General features: G+C 45.5%; 1 protein-coding gene across 1 annotated transcript in view; it reads right to left on the reverse strand.

The window, feature by feature from the left end:
• Positions 1-16,630, reverse strand: part of LOC141108357 (cholesterol 7-desaturase nvd-like) — a 67,037-nt gene extending 50,407 nt beyond the window's left edge. The window contains exon 1 of the mRNA XM_073599905.1: positions 16,188-16,630. Within this exon, the coding sequence (XP_073456006.1) occupies positions 16,188-16,581 (394 nt within the window). The 5' untranslated portion in view covers positions 16,582-16,630. The remainder of the gene's footprint in view (positions 1-16,187) is intronic.
• Between the last annotated feature and the right edge of the window lie 6,465 nt (positions 16,631-23,095).

Consider the following 23,095-nt stretch of genomic DNA (forward strand, 5'->3'; position numbering starts at 1 on the left):
TCTTCTCTTGTGGCACAAAAATTTTTTGAAGCACCAAGTTTATCGTATAGCCCAGAAACCCCACCTCCTGCACTGGTTCTAGATTTGCTTTTTCTAGATTCAGGAGCCACCCTAGGTTCTTGAGGCGAGTCTGAGACACCTGAAGATTTGTCAAGACTTGTTCTTTGGAGTCCACGAAAAACAGGTCGTCCAGGTATGGGATGACCCAAATCCCTCTTAGCTTCAGAGGCTCCAGGGCTTCCGCCATTATTTTGTAAAGATCCTGGGGGAGGATGAATGTCCGAATGGCAGAGCTCTGAATTGGAGATGCCAAACCAAATTTCCCAGGTTGAGGGCTAGGCGGAGAAAGCGTTGGGAAGCTTGAGCTATCGGGACATGTAAATAGGCGTCCCTTAGATCTAAGGATGCCATGAAAGAGTCTGGAGTCAGCAACTTCATTATCGAATGGATTGTGTCCATCCAGAAATGTTTGTAACGGATCAATCTGTTTAGGATCTTTACGTTTAGAATCAACCGAAGGCTTTTTTACCAAGATGTGGGAATAGAAGCCTCTGCATTCCTGATTTTTTTGGACCTGGATAATCACCTCCTGTTGAATCAGATCCTGTAGCAGGCTCATCATTGCAGAAGTTTTTTGTTGATCCCTTGGAAGGGTCGTAACAAAATCTGCTCGGGGGGCCTCTGAGAACTCCAGACTGCATCCCTGGGAGATGTTCTTCACAAACTGCGAAAGGCAGACAATCTTCCCCCTACTGGAGTATTGGTTTTTAGGGGGCTGGTCTGGGGGAGATCTAAAGAGAACGCTTCCTCTTCCCTTACCCCTTTGGGAGACCCAGAGGTTCTTGTGGTCTTGATCCCTACTTTTGTGGGGTGTTGAACCCTCTCCAGGCACTTCCTGTGGGCCAGCTTGGAGCGCAGTAGCTCCGCCCCCTCGAGCGCCATGGCTTCCTCTATTCCCTGCACAGATCAGCCACGCTGTCGGCAGGGAAAGGACAGCTCTGCTCAGCTGAGCTTTTAGTGCACCGCGCTTGGGGCCCAACATCACACCGGTCCTGGCCCTCTCCAGGCACTGAGGACAGGGAACAGCAGCACAGCCAACTTCCCCAGCGGTGATGCTGCTTCTGGCAGAGGAAAAGGTTAGTAATATGCCTCCAAAATAGCCATACAGAGCCCCTGCTCATGAGACCTATGGGAGCAGGTTCCAGGAACATGTTACCCCCTGTCCGGAGGAAACACAAATAACTGACATGGGGCCTGGAGGACCGCCCTTTTAGCTGGTGGAGGTAACGTGTTTCCTGTCCTGGTAGGAGGAGCCCAAGGTCTCATGGGCTGCCCTGGAAGACACTTGGAGAAAATTATTTTTGATCGTTTTTTTTTTTGGAAGGGAAAGCCTTTTGCTTGTCAGCTGTCCTATCCAGGACTGTTTCCAGGTCTGGACTGAAAAGAAGATCACCCGAAAAAGGTAGGCCGCATAGCTTAAAGCGGGGTTCCACCCAAATTTTGAACATTATCTCTATGCATTCTCTTCCTTGCCTAGATGCTGACATGCTGTGTAAAAAAATTTAAATCGCCGTAATTACCTTTTTTTTTCTAATCTTCTTAGCACTTCCTGGTTTTCCTCCCATGGGAGTAGGCGTGTTTCTAGCCTCTCGCAGACCTCCCACAGTCCCCTGGGAGCTAGTCTCAGGCTTCCCAGCATGCATTGTGCAACAGCGTCATCACAACATCTCGGTGAATGCTGGGAGCACAGCATTCACCGCATCCAGGAATTACATGCTTGTGGGCTTCAAATGCCCACAATGAAGATGGAAACCGCCTTCAGTGAATTTTATAAGTTATTCTTTACAACGAAATCGGACACAGGCGGACTTATTACACAGAACATGTGAGTAGATCATCATGAAAAGAAAAGTTTGTGAATGAACTCCAAAAAAAAAAAAAAAAAAAACGGTAGATAGGTGGACCCCCGCTTTAAAGGGGTTGTAAACCCTTGTGTTTTTCACCTTAATGCATCCTATGCATTATGGTGAAAAAACACCTGGCAGTGACCGGCCCCCTAGCCCCCCCCATTTTACTTATCTGAGCCCTGGAATTTCCCACAGCAGGGACGCGCCGTCCCTCTGCCCGAGATTCTCGGCTTTTGATTGGATAGATAGCAGCGCAGCCATTGGCTCCCGCTGCTGTCAATCAAATCCAATGACGCGGGCGCCGGGCCAAGTCAGAAATTTGGTGGCTATGGACGCCGAATGATGGCCTCAGGAGCGCGCCCGCAAGGTAACCCCCCCTGGGAGAGGGCTTCTCCTAGGGGGTTATCTGATGCAGGGAGGAGCCGCCGAGAGACCCCAGAAGATGGTGTTCGGGGCCATTCTGTGCCAAAACGAGCTGCACAGTGGAGGATGACATGTTTTTTTTTTAAATAAGCGAAGCTTTACAATCACTAATGTTGGAGGCTGTGTCACCAGACCAAGTTTTTAACCAGACAGCACGTCTTGATGAATTCACCAGCGCTGACGACCTTGCTTAACTGATTCGGCTGATGCATCAGCCATGTACTGCCTTCAGTATCAATGGGAAGGACTCCAGAAGATCTTTACACGATGTGCCCGCCTCTATGTGGCTCTTCAGCTTCTCTACCCAGCATTCTAGGTTCCTTGCAACAACCGTGGAAGCCATAGCGGGTTTGAGGCTGGCCAATGTGTAATCCTATGCCTTTTTTAAGAGGGAGTCTGCTCTCTTATCCATAGCATCCTTCAGCACCCCCATATCCTCGAATGCTAGGCCTGTGCGACAGGAAACCTGCGAGAATGTGGCATCTACCCGGGGTTTCTTATTCCATACCTCTGAGTCCTTATCTTCGAAGGGAACCCTCCTAAGGGTCTTGGAAAAGAAGGAGCCCCTTTCAGGGTCCTTCCATTCTCTCTTTACCGTGTCCGAGAGGATTCTATGGACTGGGAACACTATGTTTAGTGTCGTCTAGTTCTTGGTACATTTTATCGTGAACCGATAGTTGCACCTTTTCCACCTTGATCTCGAGGGTAGTATAGATCACCCTCAGAAGGTCATTCACTTCCTCCAAAGATAGTTGGAGCCTAGAGGCTCGGCTATAATCTTCCTCTTTGTCTGAAGACCTGAGGGAGGGAGGAGTATTTGCCCCTCATCCCCTGTCCATGACCTCTACTTGTCTAGAGGTGGATGCCCTTGGGCTGGATGGTGGATGCTGGGGCTCAACTTGGCCTGCCGGGCTCTGAACCAGCATGGGCTTGACCGAACTCAAGTTCATAAGTTCCTGTACTGAAGAGAACAAATCCTTGTATTGATGGGATGTTTCCTCTTCTACCAATTCCTTAATACAGGACCTGCACATTGCCTTCTGCCATGAATCTCTGAGGGGGTACTTGCAGGAAGGACATTTCCTCTGACTTGGTGGGTTTGTATGCTTGGATTTTCCTAAAACTTTTTCCTGTATTAAGAAAAAAAAAAAAAAAAGACTCACTTAAGGGCCCCCTGACACAACTTTCCAACCCTTAGTGCACAACTAGACCACCACCAGACAGAAGGAAACTGCTGAGCAGTGTAATTACCCAGCAACCACCAAGTCCAGACTGCAGGGTCCGAGTGGAGTGACCTCTGACCATGTAGCCACAGGCTCCCAGCAGGGAGGATCCAAAAACAAACACAACATAAGCCTATATGGACAAGGATAAAGGTACCACTGTACCCCTCTTACCTGGGCCTGACCGGTGCCTGGGGCGCCTGTTTCCACCGTAGTGGTCAGCCTCGCCTCAATTCTTAGCAGAGCGCAGCGGGGTACTGAGAAAAAAAAAAAATCTGGTTTTAAATTACCTGGTCCCGGCTCATCAACAGGGGCCAGAACTGGAAGCTGGTCGGCAGACCCACCCCCTAGTTTCTGCGTTCCAGGCTTGTGGAACCACTTGCGCCACTCCCCCGCAGGAAGCTGCTTTACCGGACATGACATCACTGGCCGGGACCTGGAACCGACCTGTGCCGCTGACCAGCAGCGGCACCCACCCGGCCACCAGGGCCATGCCAGCAGACCCCAGGCACATGGACGCCGCCACCTCCTGCGGCCCCTTGCATCCCCTGAGCTGAAGAGACCGGGGACTCTGGAACACCCCCCGCCCATACTGGGGGGTGCTGGGATGGTCACTGCACAAAAAAAAAAAAAAAGGCCTTATGCCTCCACCTTGAAGAGGGCGCAGCTCCCTGGTTCCAGCATGCACTTCCACCATGGCGGAAGAAACACAATAACTGAAGCTATGGTGGAAAAGGATTGATTAAAAGGCTGCATGTGTTTTCTGGAAAATGGGCGGAGCTGTGCCCTCTCCAAGGTTGTCCTGAAAGGCGATTTGAGAAAAAATTAAATACTGTAGCTGCAAACTTAATAGGACACTTGTCCAGGGATCCAGCAATGTTGGCACCCCTAGCCAATTCATCCATCAGCTTCAGACACCGGCATTGCAAGTAAGGGAAACCAGCAGTGAAGCCTGAAGGCTTCCTACTGTGCAAGTCGCACATTCTGAACGGTCTCTCCGTCTTCTGGGACACGCACAGGTTCCAGAAGGCCACGGGGAAAAGGAGGCGGGGCCGGACATAACGTAAAATCAGCGTTCAGTGATCTTAACAGGAAGTGGGAACCTGTCAAAGGTACTCGCTCCCCCCAAAATTGCCAAATTTGGAGGGTGAACAAGCAATGCTTTTGCTTTTAGTTGGAGGCCGGCCATAATCCGAGCGAATTTCTTTCATGCAACCAAAGTGTTAACAGGGGAATCCCTCCTGAGCCATTATGTTCTCGCGGTGGGGGGGAGCCATCCCTCTGGGGGGAACACCATGATTATACAGACGCTAACAATCGCATGTAAAATATGTCAGGCTGGTTGTACCAAAGTTGATCGATCAACTCGGGTACATTCAGCCTGCCCATACATGGTTCGTATCTTGTCCACTTTATTAAATCCCATCATAAATTCAGTAACTGTCCATAGTACCCTTAATGTCAGCAAGCATAAACTGCAAAATTTTATTCATAGAATCCCAAGCCAGCCTGTTCCGGTCCACCCCTTTCATTCACTGGATTTTAGTTCTCTCAATCATGGAGGATCACATGTAGGCATCATTTAGGGCAGGGATATACAATTAGCAGACCTCCAGCTGTTGCAGAACTACAAGTCCCATGAGGCATAGCAAGACTGACAGCCACAAGCATGACACAGACAGAGGCATGATGGGACTTTGTTTTGCAACAGCTGGAGGTCCGCTAATTGCATATCCCCGATTTAGGGCAATCTGCATGCAAATGCAGTCTGCATAGAAACTCCCACTCTTCTAGACTGACACCAGCATCTCGATATTTGCACAACTCATCCCATGAGTCAGCCCACTGCTTGAAACAGGACATCACGTGGTTGTGTGTATATATGTATGTATACACACACATATACATATATACATACATATATATGGGCAGCACAGTGGTGTAGTGGATAGCACTTTTGCCTAGCAGTAAGAAGGGTCGCTGGTTCGAATCCCAACCACGACACTACCTGCCTGGAGTTTGTATGTTCTCCCTGTCTCTGCGTGGGTTTCCTCCGGGTACTCCGGTTTCCTCCCACACTCCAAAGACATGCTGGTAGGCTAATTGGATCCTGTCTAAAATTGTCCCTAGTATGTATGAATGTGAGTTAGGGACCTTAGATTGTAAGCTCTTTGAGGGTAGGGACTGATGTCAATGTACAATGTATATGTAAAGCGCTACGTAAATTGACAGTGCTATATAAGTACCTGAAATAAATTGTATATACACACATACAACTGCAACATAAGTTGCAACATAAGTTGTGTATATATATATATATATATATATATACACACATACATATATACACACACACACATACAACTGCAACATAAGTTGTACCTGTATATCTGCAGTCTTCTCTTCATCCTGTAAAAGTCCAAAATATATAAAGCTTGTCTGAGCTGGAGCTGTCAGAAAGAGGAAAAAAAAAAAAGGGGGGGGGGGGGGGGCAGACAGCTGAAACTACACTCTGCAGAGCTCAAGGAGGGGAGCTCTGTGTGCTAATTGGAGGGAACGGACACCCACCCCTCACAGCACAAAGGAGCAAAGCCGAGGCTGCCAATCACAGACTGCTCTAGATCCCTCTCCTGCCACTTTTGGGAGAACTGTTTATTAGGCTTTTTCCGACATAACTACAAGTCCCATCATGCTTCTGCCTCTGGGTGTCATGCTTGTGGTTGTCAGTTTTGCTATGCCTCATGGGACTTTTAGTTCTGCAACAGCTGGAGGTCCGCTAATTGCATATCCCTGCCCTATACTGAGGAGAGAGAATCGTAAGAGAAGCACTGTGGATCTAGCCGACCTATGAGTAATGACACTGGCAAACATGTATGACCTCATTTGTTTGATGGGTCCACTGGATTAGGAGAGCGCATACCCCAAGGCAGGGGTCTCCAAACTTTCTAAAGAAAGAGCCAGTTTACAGTCCTTCGGGCGGGCTGCACACATACATGGGTCAAATTCCGAAATCATTTTCTTTTGAAAATATTTTCTAAGAATTTGTTTGAATTTTGCACCATTAGTGGGCTGCAGCAATGCGTCCAATTTTCGTGCGGCCATTGAATTTGAGCATGTTGGAAATTTTTGGAAAAACTAACATTTTTCTAATCAATGATCGGAAAGATGTAAGAGACATACAATCGAAAAACAAATGCGCATGAGCACAAGAAAAGAAAATTCCCTGAAGGAAAAGTTTCCCGGCCACAAAAATTATTTTCTGTAGCAACATGAGGTGAACTTGAAGGCTTGGTTGGTTGAAATTCAAAATTAAATGGTGGCATCATTGGATCGCAACACAAATTTTCTGATTTTCGAAATAAAAATTGTTTGGAATTCGACCCATGTATGACCGCCTTGCAATCTTGACAGGTCCCCCATCTAGTGTAGTTTAGCTGTAACAATCTGCTGGATTACACAGATAGACGTGCAAACTAATACAGGGAAACAAAGTCAGCAGTTAAGTTGGGTACTTGTAATTTTTTTTTTTTTTTAAGACGATAAACCGGGAAACACCTTGATAGTTATCGCATAATGGTAACATTAGGCATTTGCAAATCAGTAGTACTTAACTTTTAGTACGGTTGCACAACATTTCAGAAACACCCAAAAGTTTCCCATAAAACTGATTTTCAGAGTAGGATCATCAATAATGTCTGGGTTCCACCAACGCATATAGATTAATATGAATCGTCACTCATGGCATTATACTTTTTCTGGCTTGAATGGCAAATCACAGCATAACACACCCAAATGCAGCAGGCAGGACTTTCCAACTTCACTGCAATGCATTGAGTTGAGACAACCGAGAACCACCACTGATGTCCATTCTTTTTACAAGCCCTGAAAAAATGCAGTGAAATGCATGACATGGCCTCTAGATGAAACGCTGTATGTACAAAGAACCAGCAGGTATTTCTGTATCTCTGCAAAAATTGCAGTGCTACAAATCCAACTTCTATACGGTAGCAAGTCGTGCCATTGCTGTAGTAAATAACCCATTCTGAGATATACAGCCTTCAGGACACTAAGTAGGTAAGCTAAAGCAAATCAAATTCATCTTCTACTGCTTCAACTTCAGCAAGAGAATTCTGATTGGTTGCATATAAGAACGCCATTCTTGGAGGCCGATAGCTGTCCAAGGCTAGGTTCACAACTATGCGTTATTCAGAGCTTTTTTAGCTCGACTTCAATGGAATAACAACAATGCATGAAAAATGCATGTACAGTAAAACCTTGGATTGAGAGCGTTTTCCAAGACAAGCAAAATTTTAAAATAAATTTTGACTTGATATACAAGTGATGTCTTGATATACAAGTAGCGAGTATAAAAGAGGCGCCTCTAAGTGTAGCAATATGGTTACATTTAATGAAAGTACATTTAGAAACTCACATTGTTGATTAAAAGAGGCTCATCCAAGTATGCAGGCATCCGGGGTAAAGCTGTCCACAGACCATCCTCAGCAACGCCGTTGGCGTCATCCCTTCCACGAGCGCTTCAAGCCACGCCTTCAGATCGCACTACTGCAGGGTAATCTTCCCGGTCACGATTGCAGACTGACAGCGGTAAGAGACGGCAGTGCGGAGGACGGTCTATGTGGACAGATGCCTGCATACTTAGATGTGCCTTTTAATTAACCATGAGTTGCTAAATGTTGTACCTTCATTAAATGTAACCATATTGCTACACTTAGAGGCGCCTCTCCTCTTTTATACTCCGTAGCTCTTGCTGGAATTTGCTTCTAATCCTCTTGTGGAGGCTTCCATTTGTGGATGGACATTTTATGGTTACACAACCTATCACATCGCTAGAATCTTTTTTATATGGACTATAAACTGAAGGACTTGTGAATAAATGGTTGTGGAACGAATCATCTGAGTTTCCATTATTTCTTATGGGGAAATGTGCTTTGATTACAAGCATGTTTCCGGAACAAATTATACTCACAATCCAAGGTTTTACTGTACATGTGTTTTTGGTGCTTTTCCTAAATGACAAAAGACACCTGCTCCTAGCAACATTAACACATCCCAAAAACACAATAGAAATGCATCAAAAATGCATCACCTGCACATGCATAGATGTGAACCAAGCCTAATTTAGGGGGATTTTACAGGTTGCCAAACTTTAGTAATAACTGTGCTGCAATGTACAAAGCAAAACAACCTCATACTGACTTGTCAAGGGCTCATGTCGACGAGTTTTCAAGCTAAAAGGTGTGCTTGAAGTGTAGTCAAAGCAAGTCAAATGCAGTTTTTTCTAGCTCACAGCTTCTTGAAGATGTAATATTTCACTATACCACCAGCCCCTTAGGGCTCCTTCACACAGACGTCTAGTTGTATACACCAGATTCCAGAATCAGCAGATTCTTGCTGTTGTAATGACAGGTGAAATTGAATAGCATATTCACGTTGGAGCTGCACAACTGATCGTCAAGAATAGTTATCGCGATCTTGACTAAAGTGTTTCACAATTCTTTCTAAGAATTCTCTCTGCTCTTATGAAGCCACAGCCTTCAAAAGAAAGGAAGAGAAAAACCAGCCAGTCTGCCAAGAATCAAAACATTCCTTATCAGTTGAATTTAAAGTGGAGTTCCACCCAAAAGTGGAACTTCCACTCAGATTCCTCCCCCCCTCCGGTGTCACAGTTGGCACCTTTCAGGGGGGAGGGGGGTACAGATACCTGTATATTACAGGTATCTGTACCCACTTCCGCCACTTTACCTTTGTTTTACCGGCGCTATCCGGCCGCTAGTGCGGCGTTTTGCCGGCGGTATTGCAGCGCTGCCCCATTTATTTTCAATGGGGAGGAGCGGTGAGTTCACCACGCCAAAGAAGCTGCTGGCAGGACTTTTTCTGACGTCCTGCCAGCATGCTGCTCCAGTATGAAAGCCCTCGGGCTTTCACACTGGAGTGCATGGAGCAGCTGTTTTACAGCGGTTTGCAGGTGTTATTAAGGCTATAGCGCCTGCAAAACGCTCCCAGTGTGAAAGGGGTCTAACTGTAGGTAATCTCATGGTGGGAAGCTACATATGAAGGGTGGTGGCCGCTGTCAGCCTGTCATTAGTTTAAACAAGCTGAGTGAGCGGCTGCAGCTATTCATATGCATCTATCATTCCAGCTGTAAGAATCTGCTGCTTTTAGCTGCTGGAATCTGATGTATGCAGCTCAACAGTGTGAAAGCCTAAGGCTGGCCATACACTATACAATTTTCTGATTCAATTTCCTTTAGATTTACCTTCAACTATGTAGTGCAAGGGCCTGTCTGATTGCATACAAATTGAAAGGGTTTAGGTTTGACCTCATATTATATGGTTTTGGTAAATCTAAAGGAAAGTTGAACAGGAAAATTGTATAGTGTATGGCCAGCTTAAGGCTCCATTCATACAAATGTCTGCAGGCGCAAGAATCCTCTGGCATTGTCAAGTGCCTGGGGAATCACAGGCAGCATACACTCACTGGTCTCTTTATTAGGTACACCTGTTCAATTGCTTGGTAACACAAAATGCTAATCGGCCAATCACATGTCAGCAACTCAATGCATTTAGGCATCTAGATGTGGTGAAGATGACTTGCTGAAGCAAGCATCAGAATGGGGAAGAAAGGGGATTTTAAGTGACTTTGAACATGGCATGGTTATTAGTGTCAGACAGGCTGGTTTGAGCATTTAAAAAATTGCTGATCTACTGGGATTTTCACGCACAATCATCTCTAGGATTTATAGACAATGGTCCAAACGAGAATATCCAGTGAGCGGCATTTGTGTGGACGAAAATGCCTTGTTGATGTCAGAGGAGAATGGGCAGACTGGCTCAAGATGATAGAAAGGCAACAGTAACGTAAATAACCACTCGTTACAACCAAGGTATGCAGAATATCAACTCTGAAAGCACAACACATTGAATATTGAAGTGGATGGGCTACAGCAGCAGAAGACCACACCAGGTGCCACTCCTGTCAGCTAAGAACAGGTAACTGAGGCTACATTGGCACAGGAGTATAAGAGGAGGGGGGGGGGGGGGGGGCGCCAACTGAGATAGTCCTACTGATAATAGGGCATTAGTGTAGTATGTACACTTACAGGTTCACAGGGTGAAGATGCTCGTCAGGGATAGAGGTGTCCTGGGGTATGCTGATGCTGCTGCTGAAGTGACGTCACCACGGCAGGGCAGGCATCCAAGCATAGAGTAGAGAATGCACAGGCTACAAGCTCGGGGCTCACAGCTCCTTCTATTGGCCCGTTTTACATTGGCACAGGCTCACCAAAATTGGACAACAGAAGATTGAAAACGTTGCCAGGTCTGAGAAGTGTTGATTTTAGCTGTGATAGACATGAAAGTATGGATCCATCCTGCCTTGTATCAATGGTTCAGGCTGGTGGTGGTGGTGTAATGGTGTGGGGGATATTTTCTTGGCACACTTCGGGCCCCTTAGCACCAACTGAGCATCGTTTAAATGCCACGGCCTACCTGAGATTTGTTGCTGACGTGTCCATCCCTTTATAACTACATTGTACACATCTTCAGATGGCTCCTTCCAGCAGGATAATGCACCATGTCACAAAGCTCAAATCATCTCACCACTGGTTTCTTCAACATGACAATGAGGTCACTGTACTCCAATGGCCTCCAGTCACCAGATCTCAATCCAATAGAGCACCTTTGGGATGTGCTGGAACGGAAGATTCACATCATGGATGTAAAGCAGACAAATCTGCAGCAACTGCGTGATGCGATCATGCCAGTGAGCAATGTTCCCAACACCTTGGTGAATCTATGCCACAAAGAAAGAAGGCAGTTCTGAAGAAAAGGGGCTTCAACCCGGTACTAGTAAGGTGTACCTAATAAAGTGGACATGAGTGTATATATATCTGGCCATAGATATACACGCTCGCACGTGTGCAAACACGGGTTCTGTTTTGCATGAGCATTCACTAGCATATATGTATTCCCCAAAGGTGAAACTTGTGCTTTAGAAATACATCAGATGCACATGCAAAAGAGTAACTGTCTTTACTAGAGTAAAGCCTGTACAACCGTTCACTATACCCAGCTGTAAAGAAGTGAACTCCGCGGGCACTTAATACTGGGGATTTTACACTACAGGCTTTAGACCAGTTATATAATACATCCCTCAACTGCAAAATTTCAAATACAGAAATAAACTTACATATACCACCACAAAAAAAAAAAAAAAAAAAAATTTGTTAGTATTTAATCACTGTTTATTTTTTGCTAAACGAAAAGACTGAAAAAAAAAAAAAAGAAGGTTCTTCCTTTCAGTTAAAAAAAAAAAAAAATTGGCAAATAAATCTTCATAAATTTAGGTCAAAATGTATTCTGCTACATTTCCTTGGTGAAAATAACCCAAATCAGTGTATATTATTTTTAGTCTGTAGGAAAGTTAGAGTCCACAAACTACGGTATAGATCTGAAAGTCGGCCAATCCTGATTTCTTGAGGCCTGAAAATGCCAGGACAGTACAAATATCCCCAAATGACCCTTTTTGGAAAGTAGTCAGTCCAAGGTATTTAGTATGAGGCATGGCAAGTTTTTTGAAATTGTAGTTTGTCACAATTTTTTGGAAAATGATTAGGAAAAAAAATTAAAATATTTCTTTTAGTTTATTTTTTTAGCACACTGCCCAGAGCAATACAGTGTTACCACAGGACTTTTTTTTTCACACACACTGACAATGATTGCTTATACCAGTGAATGTCATTGGTATACAGTAAGCATCCATTTTTACTGAATGAAACTGACTCGGGGTCTTTTGTTGTGATTAGCTGTGATTGGCCACAGCTAATTACATGGTACAGATAGACTGTGATTGCCCTGCCTGTACCATGTGATCAATGTGACCAATCACAGCTAGCAATACAATTGCATACAATGGATAGCATGAAAGGGCGCTTGTGCAGTGGGAAGTCTGTTGTAAAGCCATAAAGGGTCACAGCAGCTTTTCTGCAGTTACCATGGTGGCACCAGTGAAGCAAAGACCGGTGAAAAACTGGCCCGGGTGAGGACAGAGCACGATCCCCAGACAGGGGAATGTCATTTTATTAAATGTCAGCAGCCACAGTATTTTTGGCAGCGGATTTAAATTTTAGTTTACCTCCGGAAGATTTGCCCCTCTTCATGACTGGCCATTTGTGACACAACATGAATTTTATTTGGGTACATCGTTTCATAACCACGCAAAGTAATGCAGTGCAATTTTTTCCACAAATAGAGCTTTCTTTTGGTGGTATTTGATCATCACTGCTTTTTCTTTTTCTGCGCTAAAAAAAAAAAATTAAATAAAAAAAAAAAGTGACACACCGCAACACCAATCTAGGTAAAGAGTCTGACGGAGACTCTTTACCACGTGATCAGCCATGTGCAAACACGGCTGATCACAGTGTAAACAGGAAGAGCCGGTGATCGACTTTCTCACTCGTGTCTGTCATGCAAGTAGAGGAGAGCCGATCGGCTGCTCCTCTGACAGGGGGGGTCTTTGCTGATTATCAGCACAGCCGCCGAGGATGCCTGCACTGGACCACCAGGGATGCCACTAGGACCACCAGGGATGTCACCTCCAGGTATGCCACCCTAGACCACAATGGATGCCAATCAGTGCCCACAATGGCCATCACTAATTGGCAGGAATTATTGTTTGGCACTGACAGACATCCATCCGTGCCGCCCCACCAGTGCCCCATCCGTGCCGCCCCACCAGTGCCCCATCCGTGCCGCCCCACCAGTGCCCACCCATCCATGCAGGAGAAAACTTACTTATTTACAAAAAATTTTTTTCAAAATTTTCGGTCTTTTTTGTTTAGCAGAAAATAAAAATCCCAGAGGTGATCAAATACCACCAAAAGAAAGCTATTTGTGGGAACAAAATGATAAAAATTTAGTTTGGGTACAGTGTTGTATGACCGCGCAATTGTTGTTCAAAGTGCGACAGAGCTGAAAGCTGAAAATTGGTCTAGGCAGGAAGGTGTATAAGTGCCCAGTATTGAAGTGGTTAAGTAAAGTATAACTAAAGGCAAACCTTTAAGTTTTGGATAGTGTGGAGAGAGATTAGAACACATAACAGGCTCCATGTAACATTTTCACTGCTATTCTGCCAAAAATCTCAAATCACACTGCAATCGCAAAATACATGCTCAGATGCCATTCATTTTCAATGACACCTAATCGCGGTGCAGTTTTGCCATGATAGTTGTGCAACAAGGAGCAGGAGCTTATTTTGGGCAACAAGTTTCACGTGTTTGCTGCGATATTCTCAGTGAAACCGCACTGTTTAGTTGCCATAGAAAATGAATACCACCCGACATTTTGCGAGCCGAATTTAGGGCCCCATATCCCGGGGCCACTTGGTGCTAGGAACCCCAAATTTGGATATGTTGTAGCGCTGTTCCACTGTGTTAGCACACCAAATTTGGGGTTCCTAGCACCAAGTGGCCCCGAGATACAGGCCCCCAAAGTTGGGTCGCAAAATGTCACTCTGCTCTGCAGACGCTTCTAGACGCAAACGCGGTAAAACGCAGCTAAACGTGACATGCAAACACAGCAAAACGGGCATTTCTAAACGCCGGTTTCAGCTTTTAAAAACAAGTGTTCAGCAGAGTTTGCACCGGTGTCTCGTGTGCATGAGTTCTGTTTACTATTATTGAAACCGGAAGTAAAAGTAAATCTCAAATTTTGGGTTGTCAGCAGAAAAGGAATAGAGGGGAAACTTCCAATGGGGACACTAGTTTTGCTGACCTGGGGGTCCCCAAATGGATTCTCTAAGGCTGCATTCACACCTGAGTGTAGCGTCTGAGCATTTTTCCAGCATTTTGTGTGGGTTTTTATACAGCGTTTGCGCTTTGGTGTTTAACCACTTGCTTACTGGGCACTTATAACCCCTTCCTGCCCAGGCCAATTTTCAGCTTTCAAATTACAATTACGCAGTCATGCAACACTACCCAAACTAAATTATAATTTTTTTCAAACAAATAGAGCTTTTATTTTGGTGGTATTTAATCACCACTGGGTTTTTTTGCTAAGCAAAAAAAACAATTTTTTTCCAAAATGTTTTCATAGTTTGTTATAAAATGTTGCAAATAGGTAATTTTTCTCCTTCACTGGGAACTGATGGTGCTGCACTGATTGGAACCAATGTCCCTGTAACAGAAGCTGGTTACCGGCTTTCTTCTATTCTCCTCGCTGATCATGAGGAGAAAAAAAAAGCTGATAACCGGCTTCTGTTTACTTCCGTGATAAGCTGTCATTGGCTGACAGCTGATCACGTGTTAAAGGATCGCTGTAATTGGCCCTTTATCCTGTTCTGTGATCTGCCGAGTCCATAGGACTCAATCACAGAGCACGCCAGCCACGTGAGCAGGGGAGAACGTCTCTTGGCGCTCTCCCGGCACTGGTAGCCCGCACCGTAGCGGTCTTTTAACTATAGCTCGGCCGTAAAGTGGTTATTTAGCCAATAGAGAAAACGATTTCTAGGTTTATTAGCTTTTCTTTTTTTATTATTCTTTTTTTGCTAGGGTAAAGGCTTAAGGTTAGGTTAGGTTTAGGGGTTGGAGTTAGGATTATAGAGGGTATTTTTTTTTACTGTCATTTTTATTATTATTATAATAGAATAAATTAAAATACAGAAAAATAAAAAAAAAAAAAATAGTAAAATGATAAAATAGTAGTGTTTATAGATTTTATTTTTATTTGGGTGAATATTTTTAAGGTTAGGGGTTCATTATTACATAACTAAAAACCATCATAAAATAGATTTGTGCATTTATTTTACATTTATTCATATATTACTTTTTTTAATTTTTTGCATGCGAGAAGAAAATCACGCACAAATGAGCAAACTAAGCATTGCTATTCAATTCTATGGGAATAAAACTGCGACAAAAACATGCATATCTGCCCAATTTGATCTACAGAAAAGCTCAGAACCATGAGCGTCGGTTGACAAGGCGATGTGAACCATCTCCACAGGGAATTGATTTTTTTTCTCTCCTCCAGCGTTTTGAGCTTCAAGCTACAAAATGCTGAGGTGTGAATGGGGCCTGAATTTGCAGGGACTTCCTCTCACTTCCTGTTTTGGTTATAGGACAGGAAGTGAAGGGAAATCTCCCCAATGGGACACAGATGGCAAAAAAAAAAAAAAAAAAACTGTCAAGGTTTATAATCCTCCCTTACTCTAGCCAAAATGAAAAAAAAAAAAAAAGTTTTATCCACAGTTCTACTTCAATGATGCTTTAGGTAAGCGCAAACAAATTCAGTGCCGGTAAAGAGGGGCCCCGCCAAACACAAATCACAGGAAAGCAGATTGAAGTTCAAGGGACCTGGAACAGAAACTCAATTAGTTTAGGCTGCAGAGTGCATGCTGGGAGTTGTAGCCCCTCATCCCAACAACGTGATGGGTGTGGTGCCCCCCAAAACATCTGCAGTGAGCACTGCGGTCCCCTCAGGCTCACTGTACTGGGCATGCTGGGCACTGCAGTCCCCTCAGGCTCACTGCACTGGGCATGCTGGGCACTGCAGTGCCCCTGCTCAGTATCCTTTAAACCCAAAGCTATACTGAGAGTTGTAGTCCTCATGATACATACCGCAGACGGTGAGGTTGTGGACGGTGGCCCTCTCCAGGCGGTGGGAGTCCAGCAGTTGGTACCAGCCATTGGGGTAGACCGGGGGTAGGTCGCCCCTCTTCCTCCTCCTCCGCACTTGGTTGGCGGTGTGGGCTTTGTCCCGGCCCCGCTCAGGGATGTAGCCCACCTCCTCGGAGCTCCGGATCAGCTCCACTGGCCGGGAGAGCTCCCACCATGCCCAAACCCCCAGAACTAAGAGGGAGAGCAAGAGGAGGGAGCCGAGACTCCGGGGAGACGGCTCCGGGACAGACCGGGGTAAAAGCCTGCCACCGAGGAACCCACTGCCGGCACTGGCCAACAGCACGGCACCGAGCACACACAGCACCGCCAATACGGAGCGCGGTACTGACTTCATCCTACCGCAACCTGCCAAACACTGACCGGGCCCCGCCCTCCGCCTCCCTCTTATCACCTGTCTCCATAGCAACCGTCCGCCGCTCTACCGACTCTCCCCGCCCATTCCGCCTCACCTGTACGGGCGGACACGCCCACATCTCACTGTATAATGATCACTGTATACTGACTATAATTGTATACGAACACCCCTCACTGTATACTAACACCACTGACACCCCTCACTGTATACTACCATCACTGACACCCCTCACTGTATACTACCATCACTGACACCCCTCACTGTAAACTGACACAACTCACTGTATAATGACACCCCTCACTGTATAATGACACCTCTCACTGTATACTGACACCCCTCACTGTATACTGACACCCCTCACTGTACACTGACACCCCTCACTGTATACTGACACCCCTCACTGTATACTGACACCCCTCACTGTACACTGACACCCCTCACTGTATACTGACACCCCTCACTGTACACTGACACCCCTCACTGTATACTGACACCCCTCACTGTACACTGACACCCCTCACTGTATACTGACACCCCTCACTGTATACTGACACCCCTCACTGTACACTGACACCCCTCACTGTATACTGACACCCCTCACTGTACACTGACACCCCTCACTGTATACTGACACCCCTCACTGTACACTGACACCCCTCACTGTACACTGACACCCCTCACTGTATACTGACACCCCTCACTGTACACTGACACCCCTCACTGTATAATGACACCTCTCACTGTATACTGACACCCCTCACTGTATACTGACACCCCTCACTGTACACTGACACCCCTCACTGTATACTGACACCCCTCACTGTACACTGACACCCCTCACTGTATACTGACACCCCTCACTGTACACTGACACCCCTCACTGTACACTGACACCCCTCACTGTATACTGACACCCCTCACTGTACACTGACACCCCTCACTGTATAATGACACCTCTCACTGTACACTGACACCCCTCACTGTACACTGACACCCCTCACTGTATACTGACACCCCTCACTGTATAATGACACCCCTCACTGTATACTGACACCCCTCACTGTATACTGACACCCCTCACTGTATAATGACACCCCTCACTGTACACTGACACCCCTCACTGTATAATGACACCCCTCACTGTACACTGACACCCCTCACTGTATACTGACACCCCTCACTGTATAATGACACCCCTCACTGTACACTGACACCCCTCACTGTATACTGACACCCCTCACTGTATAATGACACCTCTCACTGTACACTGACACCCCTCACTGTATAATGACACCCCTCACTGTATAATGACACCTCTCACTGTATACTGACACCCCTCACTGTACATTGACACCCCTCACTGTACACTGACACCCCTCACTGTATAATGACACCCCTCACTGTATACTGACACCCCTCACTGTACACTGACACCCCTCACTGTATAATGACACCCCTCACTGTATAATGACACCCCTCACTGTATACTGACACCCCTCACTGTACAATGACACCTCTCACTGTACACTGACACCCCTCACTGTATACTGACACCCCTCACTGTACAATGACACCTCTCACTGTACACTGACACCCCTCACTGTAAACTGACACCCCTCACTGTATAATGACACCCCTCACTGTATACTGACACCCCTCACTGTACAATGACACCTCTCACTGTACACTGACACCCCTCACTGTATACTGACACCCCTCACTGTACAATGACACCTCTCACTGTACACTGACACCCCTCACTGTACACTGACACCCCTCACTGTATAATGACACCCCTCACTGTATAATGACACCTCTCACTGTACTCTAACACCCCTCACTGTACACTGACACCCCTCACTGTATACTGACACCCCTCACTGTATACTGACACCCCTCACTGTATAATGACACCCCTCACTGTATAATGACACCTCTCACTGTACTCTAACACCCCTCACTGTACACTGACACCCCTCACTGTACACTGACACCCCTCACTGTAAACTGACACCCCTCACTGTAAACTGACACCCCTCACTGTATACTGACACCCCTCACTGTATACTGACACCCCTCACTGTATAATGACACCTCTCACTGTACACTGACACCCCTCACTGTATACTGACACCCCTCACTGTACAATGACACCTCTCACTGTACACTGACACCCCTCACTGTAAACTGACACCCCTCACTGTACAATGACACCCCTCACTGTACACTGACACCCCTCACTGTATAATGACACCCCTCACTGTATAATGACACCTCTCACTGTACTCTAACACCCCTCACTGTACACTGACACCCCTCACTGTACACTGACACCCCTCACTGTATACTGACACCCCTCACTGTAAACTGACACCCCTCACTGTATACTGACACCCCTCACTGTATACTGACACCCCTCACTGTATAATGACACCTCTCACTGTATACTGACACCCCTCACTGTATACTGACACCCCTCACTGTATAATGACACCTCTCACTGTATACTGACACCCCTCACTGTATACTGACACCCCTCACTGTATAATGACACCTCTCACTGTATACTGACACCCCTCACTGTATACTGACACCCCTCACTGTATAATGACACCTCTCACTGTATACTGACACCCCTCACTGTATACTGACACCCCTCACTGTATACTGACACCCCTCACTGAACACTGACACCCCTCACTGTATAATGACACCCCTCACTGTATACTGACACCCTCACTGTACACTGACACCCTCACTGTACACTGACACCCCTCACTGTACACTGACACCCCTCACTGTATAATGACACCCCTCACTGTACACTGACACCCCTCACTGTAAACTGACACCCCTCACTGTATAAAGACACCCCTCACTGTACACTGACACCCCTCACTGTATAATGACACCCCTCACTGTACACTGACACCCCTCACTGTATAATGACACCCCTCACTGTACACTGACACCCCTCACTGTATACTGACTATCATTGTATACTAACACCCCTCACTGTACACTGACACCCATCACTGTATAATGACACCCCTCACTGTATAATGACACCCCTCACTGTATAATGACACCCCTCACTGTATACTGACACCTCTCACTGTATAATGACACCCCTCACTGTACACTGACACCCCTCACTGTAAACTGACACCCCTCACTGTATAATGACACCCCTCACTGTACACTGACACCCCTCACTGTACACTGACACCCCTCACTGTATACTGACTATCATTGTATACTAACACCCCTCACTGTACACTGACACCCCTCACTGTAAACTGACACCCCTCACTGTATAATGACACCCCTCACTGTACACTGACACCCCTCACTGTATACTGACTATCATTGTATACTGACACCCCTCACTGTACACTGATACCCATCACTGTATACTGGCACCCTACAGCCTGTACTGACACCATAGGTGTGCACCCTAACGCTCAAACATGTATACATACACTCACCGGCCACTTTATCAGGTACACCTGCTCAACTGCTTGGTAACACAAATTGCTAATTAGCCAATTACATGGCAGCAATTCAATACATCATCTAGACGTGATGAAGACGACTTGTTGAAGTTCAAACCAAGCATCAGAATGGAGAAGAAAGGGCATTTAAGTGACTTTAACATGGCATGGTGGTTGTTGCCAGACACGCTGGTCTGAGTATTACAAAAACTGTGGATCTACAGGGAATTTCACCAACAGCCATCTCTAGGCTTTACAGACAATGGTCCGAAAAAGAGAAAATATCCAGTGAGCAGCAATTGTGTGGATGAAAATGGCTTGTTGATGTCAGAGCACAGAGGAGAATGGGCAGACTGGTTGGAGATGATAGAAAGGAAACAGAAACTCAAATAACCACTCGTTGCAACCAAGATATGCAGAATATCTGCCTCCAGGACTTCTCCCGAGCCTCGCCCATCCTCTGCAATTCGTTGCCCCAATCTGTCAGACTGTCTCCAAATGTATCCACTTTTAGGCGATCCCTGAAAACTTTCCTCTTCAGAGAAGCCTATCCTGCCTCCATCTAACAACTGGACTATTTTCTCCATTAGCTCATCCCCCACAGCTATTACCCTTTTGTATAATATTGACCCTCCCTCCTAGATTGCAAGCTTTAATGAGCAGGGCTCTCTGATTCCCCCCTGTATCGAATTGTATTGTAATTGTACTGTCAGCCCTAATGTTGTAAAGCGCTGCGTAAACTGTCAGCGCTATATAAATCCTGTATAATAATAATAAAAAACCACCTCTGAACGCACAACACATCAAACCTTGAAGCAGATGGGCTACAGCAGCAGAAGACCACACAGAGTGCCACTCCTGTGAGTTAAGAACAGGAAGCTGAGGCTACAATTTGCACAGACTCACCAAAATTGGACAATTGAAGATTGGAAAAATGTTGCCTAGCCCCTTCCTCTGTCCTCCATCCTGAAACATACCCCACAGCAGCCGGGGGAAGAGGAGAGGAGGGAAGCTAGCAGCACTGCAGGGCACAGGGACCAACAAGGGGGGCACAGCACATAGTGATTAGGGTGTGCCCAAGCACACCTAGTACATCCCTTGCACATGCCTATGGTGCTACACTATGCCGGTTTGACGCTTTCTTCCCTACTCATTATTATACCACTCTCCTGCCCTCTGCAAACTGTTAGAATACATTTTTCATGTATTTTGAGAAACAACTTCACTAGCCAGTAGATGGCAGTGTTTATAAGTTTTTACCTGCATCTATGGTTAAACTCTATGTCTTTTCTCTGTACAATAAAGTTACCTTTTCCCATCTGCAGTTAAGCAGCAAAGCCCATGTGGACAGTATCTGTTCTGTCGGGTTATATGTAGAATTTCTAACAGGTTATAGGCCCAGACACCCACCCAGAAGCCCAATCACAGCCAGCTATCAGATAGAGCAAAAGAAAGAAGACTGCAAAAGAATAAAAAAAAAATGGCAAGTGACACATCCGCAAGAAAGCTTTCATTTACAAATCTGACAAACCAGAACTACCAGTCTTGGAAATTCAAAATGATAATGCTGCTAATAAGAGAAGGTACGTAGAAATGTATAAATGATGTCAGGCCAGAATATCCTTCAGATGAGTGGATAGAGAAAGATCAAAAAGCTCAGAGCACAATCATTCTTAGCATAGAATGTATAGCATGATGTGTTTATTCAGGAGCTAAGTGTCACATGAGAAAACAACAGAAATAATTTCTTTATTCACTTTGCCCAGAGTAAACAGAAAAAAATCACCACAGCTAATGAGCAAATAATGGAATTAGAAGGCATATGAGATGGTTTTCTTTACTGACCTATTTCCCAGAGTGTCTCCAGAAAGATACTTACGAAAAATGTCCTCTTTGTTCCTGCTCTTGAAACTAATCTTTTGTTAGTGAAGAAGCTCACAAAACAAGGCAATGCAGTGACCTTCCAAGATGACATCACACAAGGGGTTATCTTACTTGCAAAGGCTAAAATTACAGATGAACTGTATCAGCTGAACTGCAATGAGGTGGTTAATACTGCCAAGGAGGAAAAACATTCAACTGCATTCACACATGGCACAGATGACTTGTGCACAGAAGTCCTGACATAAGAAAGAAATTAACTGAGAATGACTCGAACAATGAAATGCACCACCTGTATAAAAGAAGGAGCTAAGAAACCTCTGGGCTTAATTCATTCAGATTTTTGTGGTCCATATATTAAATAAATGTAGCGCTAAATCAACTTGTATAAGTAATAAATGTGCACGTGCATTTAATGTCCCAAATAATGCCGTGTGGCTGTCAACACAAAAGTCCACAATCAGGGTAAATGAACCATGGGGCAATACATGCAACTTCTCAACGATGTACTCAGAAGTCTTCAAGGTAAGTAGAAGGATGGAATACGATTACCAGCTGTGTTGGATTCTATTGCCATAAGCATAGAATCAGTAAGACTTTGTGCCACCAAGGGCAGAAACATGAGGTGATGGAGGCAAGGGTAGAGCCTCTATGGTGGAGGCAAGGGTAGAGCCTATGGATGTCCCTTCTGGTCCACTAGAACTTTCTCTGTTGAAAAGAATTTGCAAATTCTTTTCAACAGAGAAAGTTCTAGTGGACCAGAAGGGACATCCATAGCCGAGAGAGGCTCTACCCTTGCCTCCACCATAGAGGCTCTACCCTTGCCTCCATCACCTCATGTTTCTGCCCTTGGTGGCACAAAGTCTTACTGATTCTATGCTTATGGCAATAGAATCCAACACAGCTGGTAAGCGTATTCCATCCTTCTACTTACCTTGAAGACTTCTGAGTACATCGTTGAGAAGTTGCATGTATTGCCCCATGGTTCATTTACCCTGATTGTGGACTTTTGTGTTGACAGCCACACGGCATTATTTGGGACATTATATGCACGTGCACATTTATTACTTATACAAGTTGATTTAGCGCTACATTTATTTAATATATGGTATTCATTC

This window comes from Aquarana catesbeiana, linkage group LG09 (genome assembly GCF_042186555.1).
Source record: "Aquarana catesbeiana isolate 2022-GZ linkage group LG09, ASM4218655v1, whole genome shotgun sequence".
Taxonomy (NCBI): domain Eukaryota; kingdom Metazoa; phylum Chordata; class Amphibia; order Anura; family Ranidae; genus Aquarana; species Aquarana catesbeiana.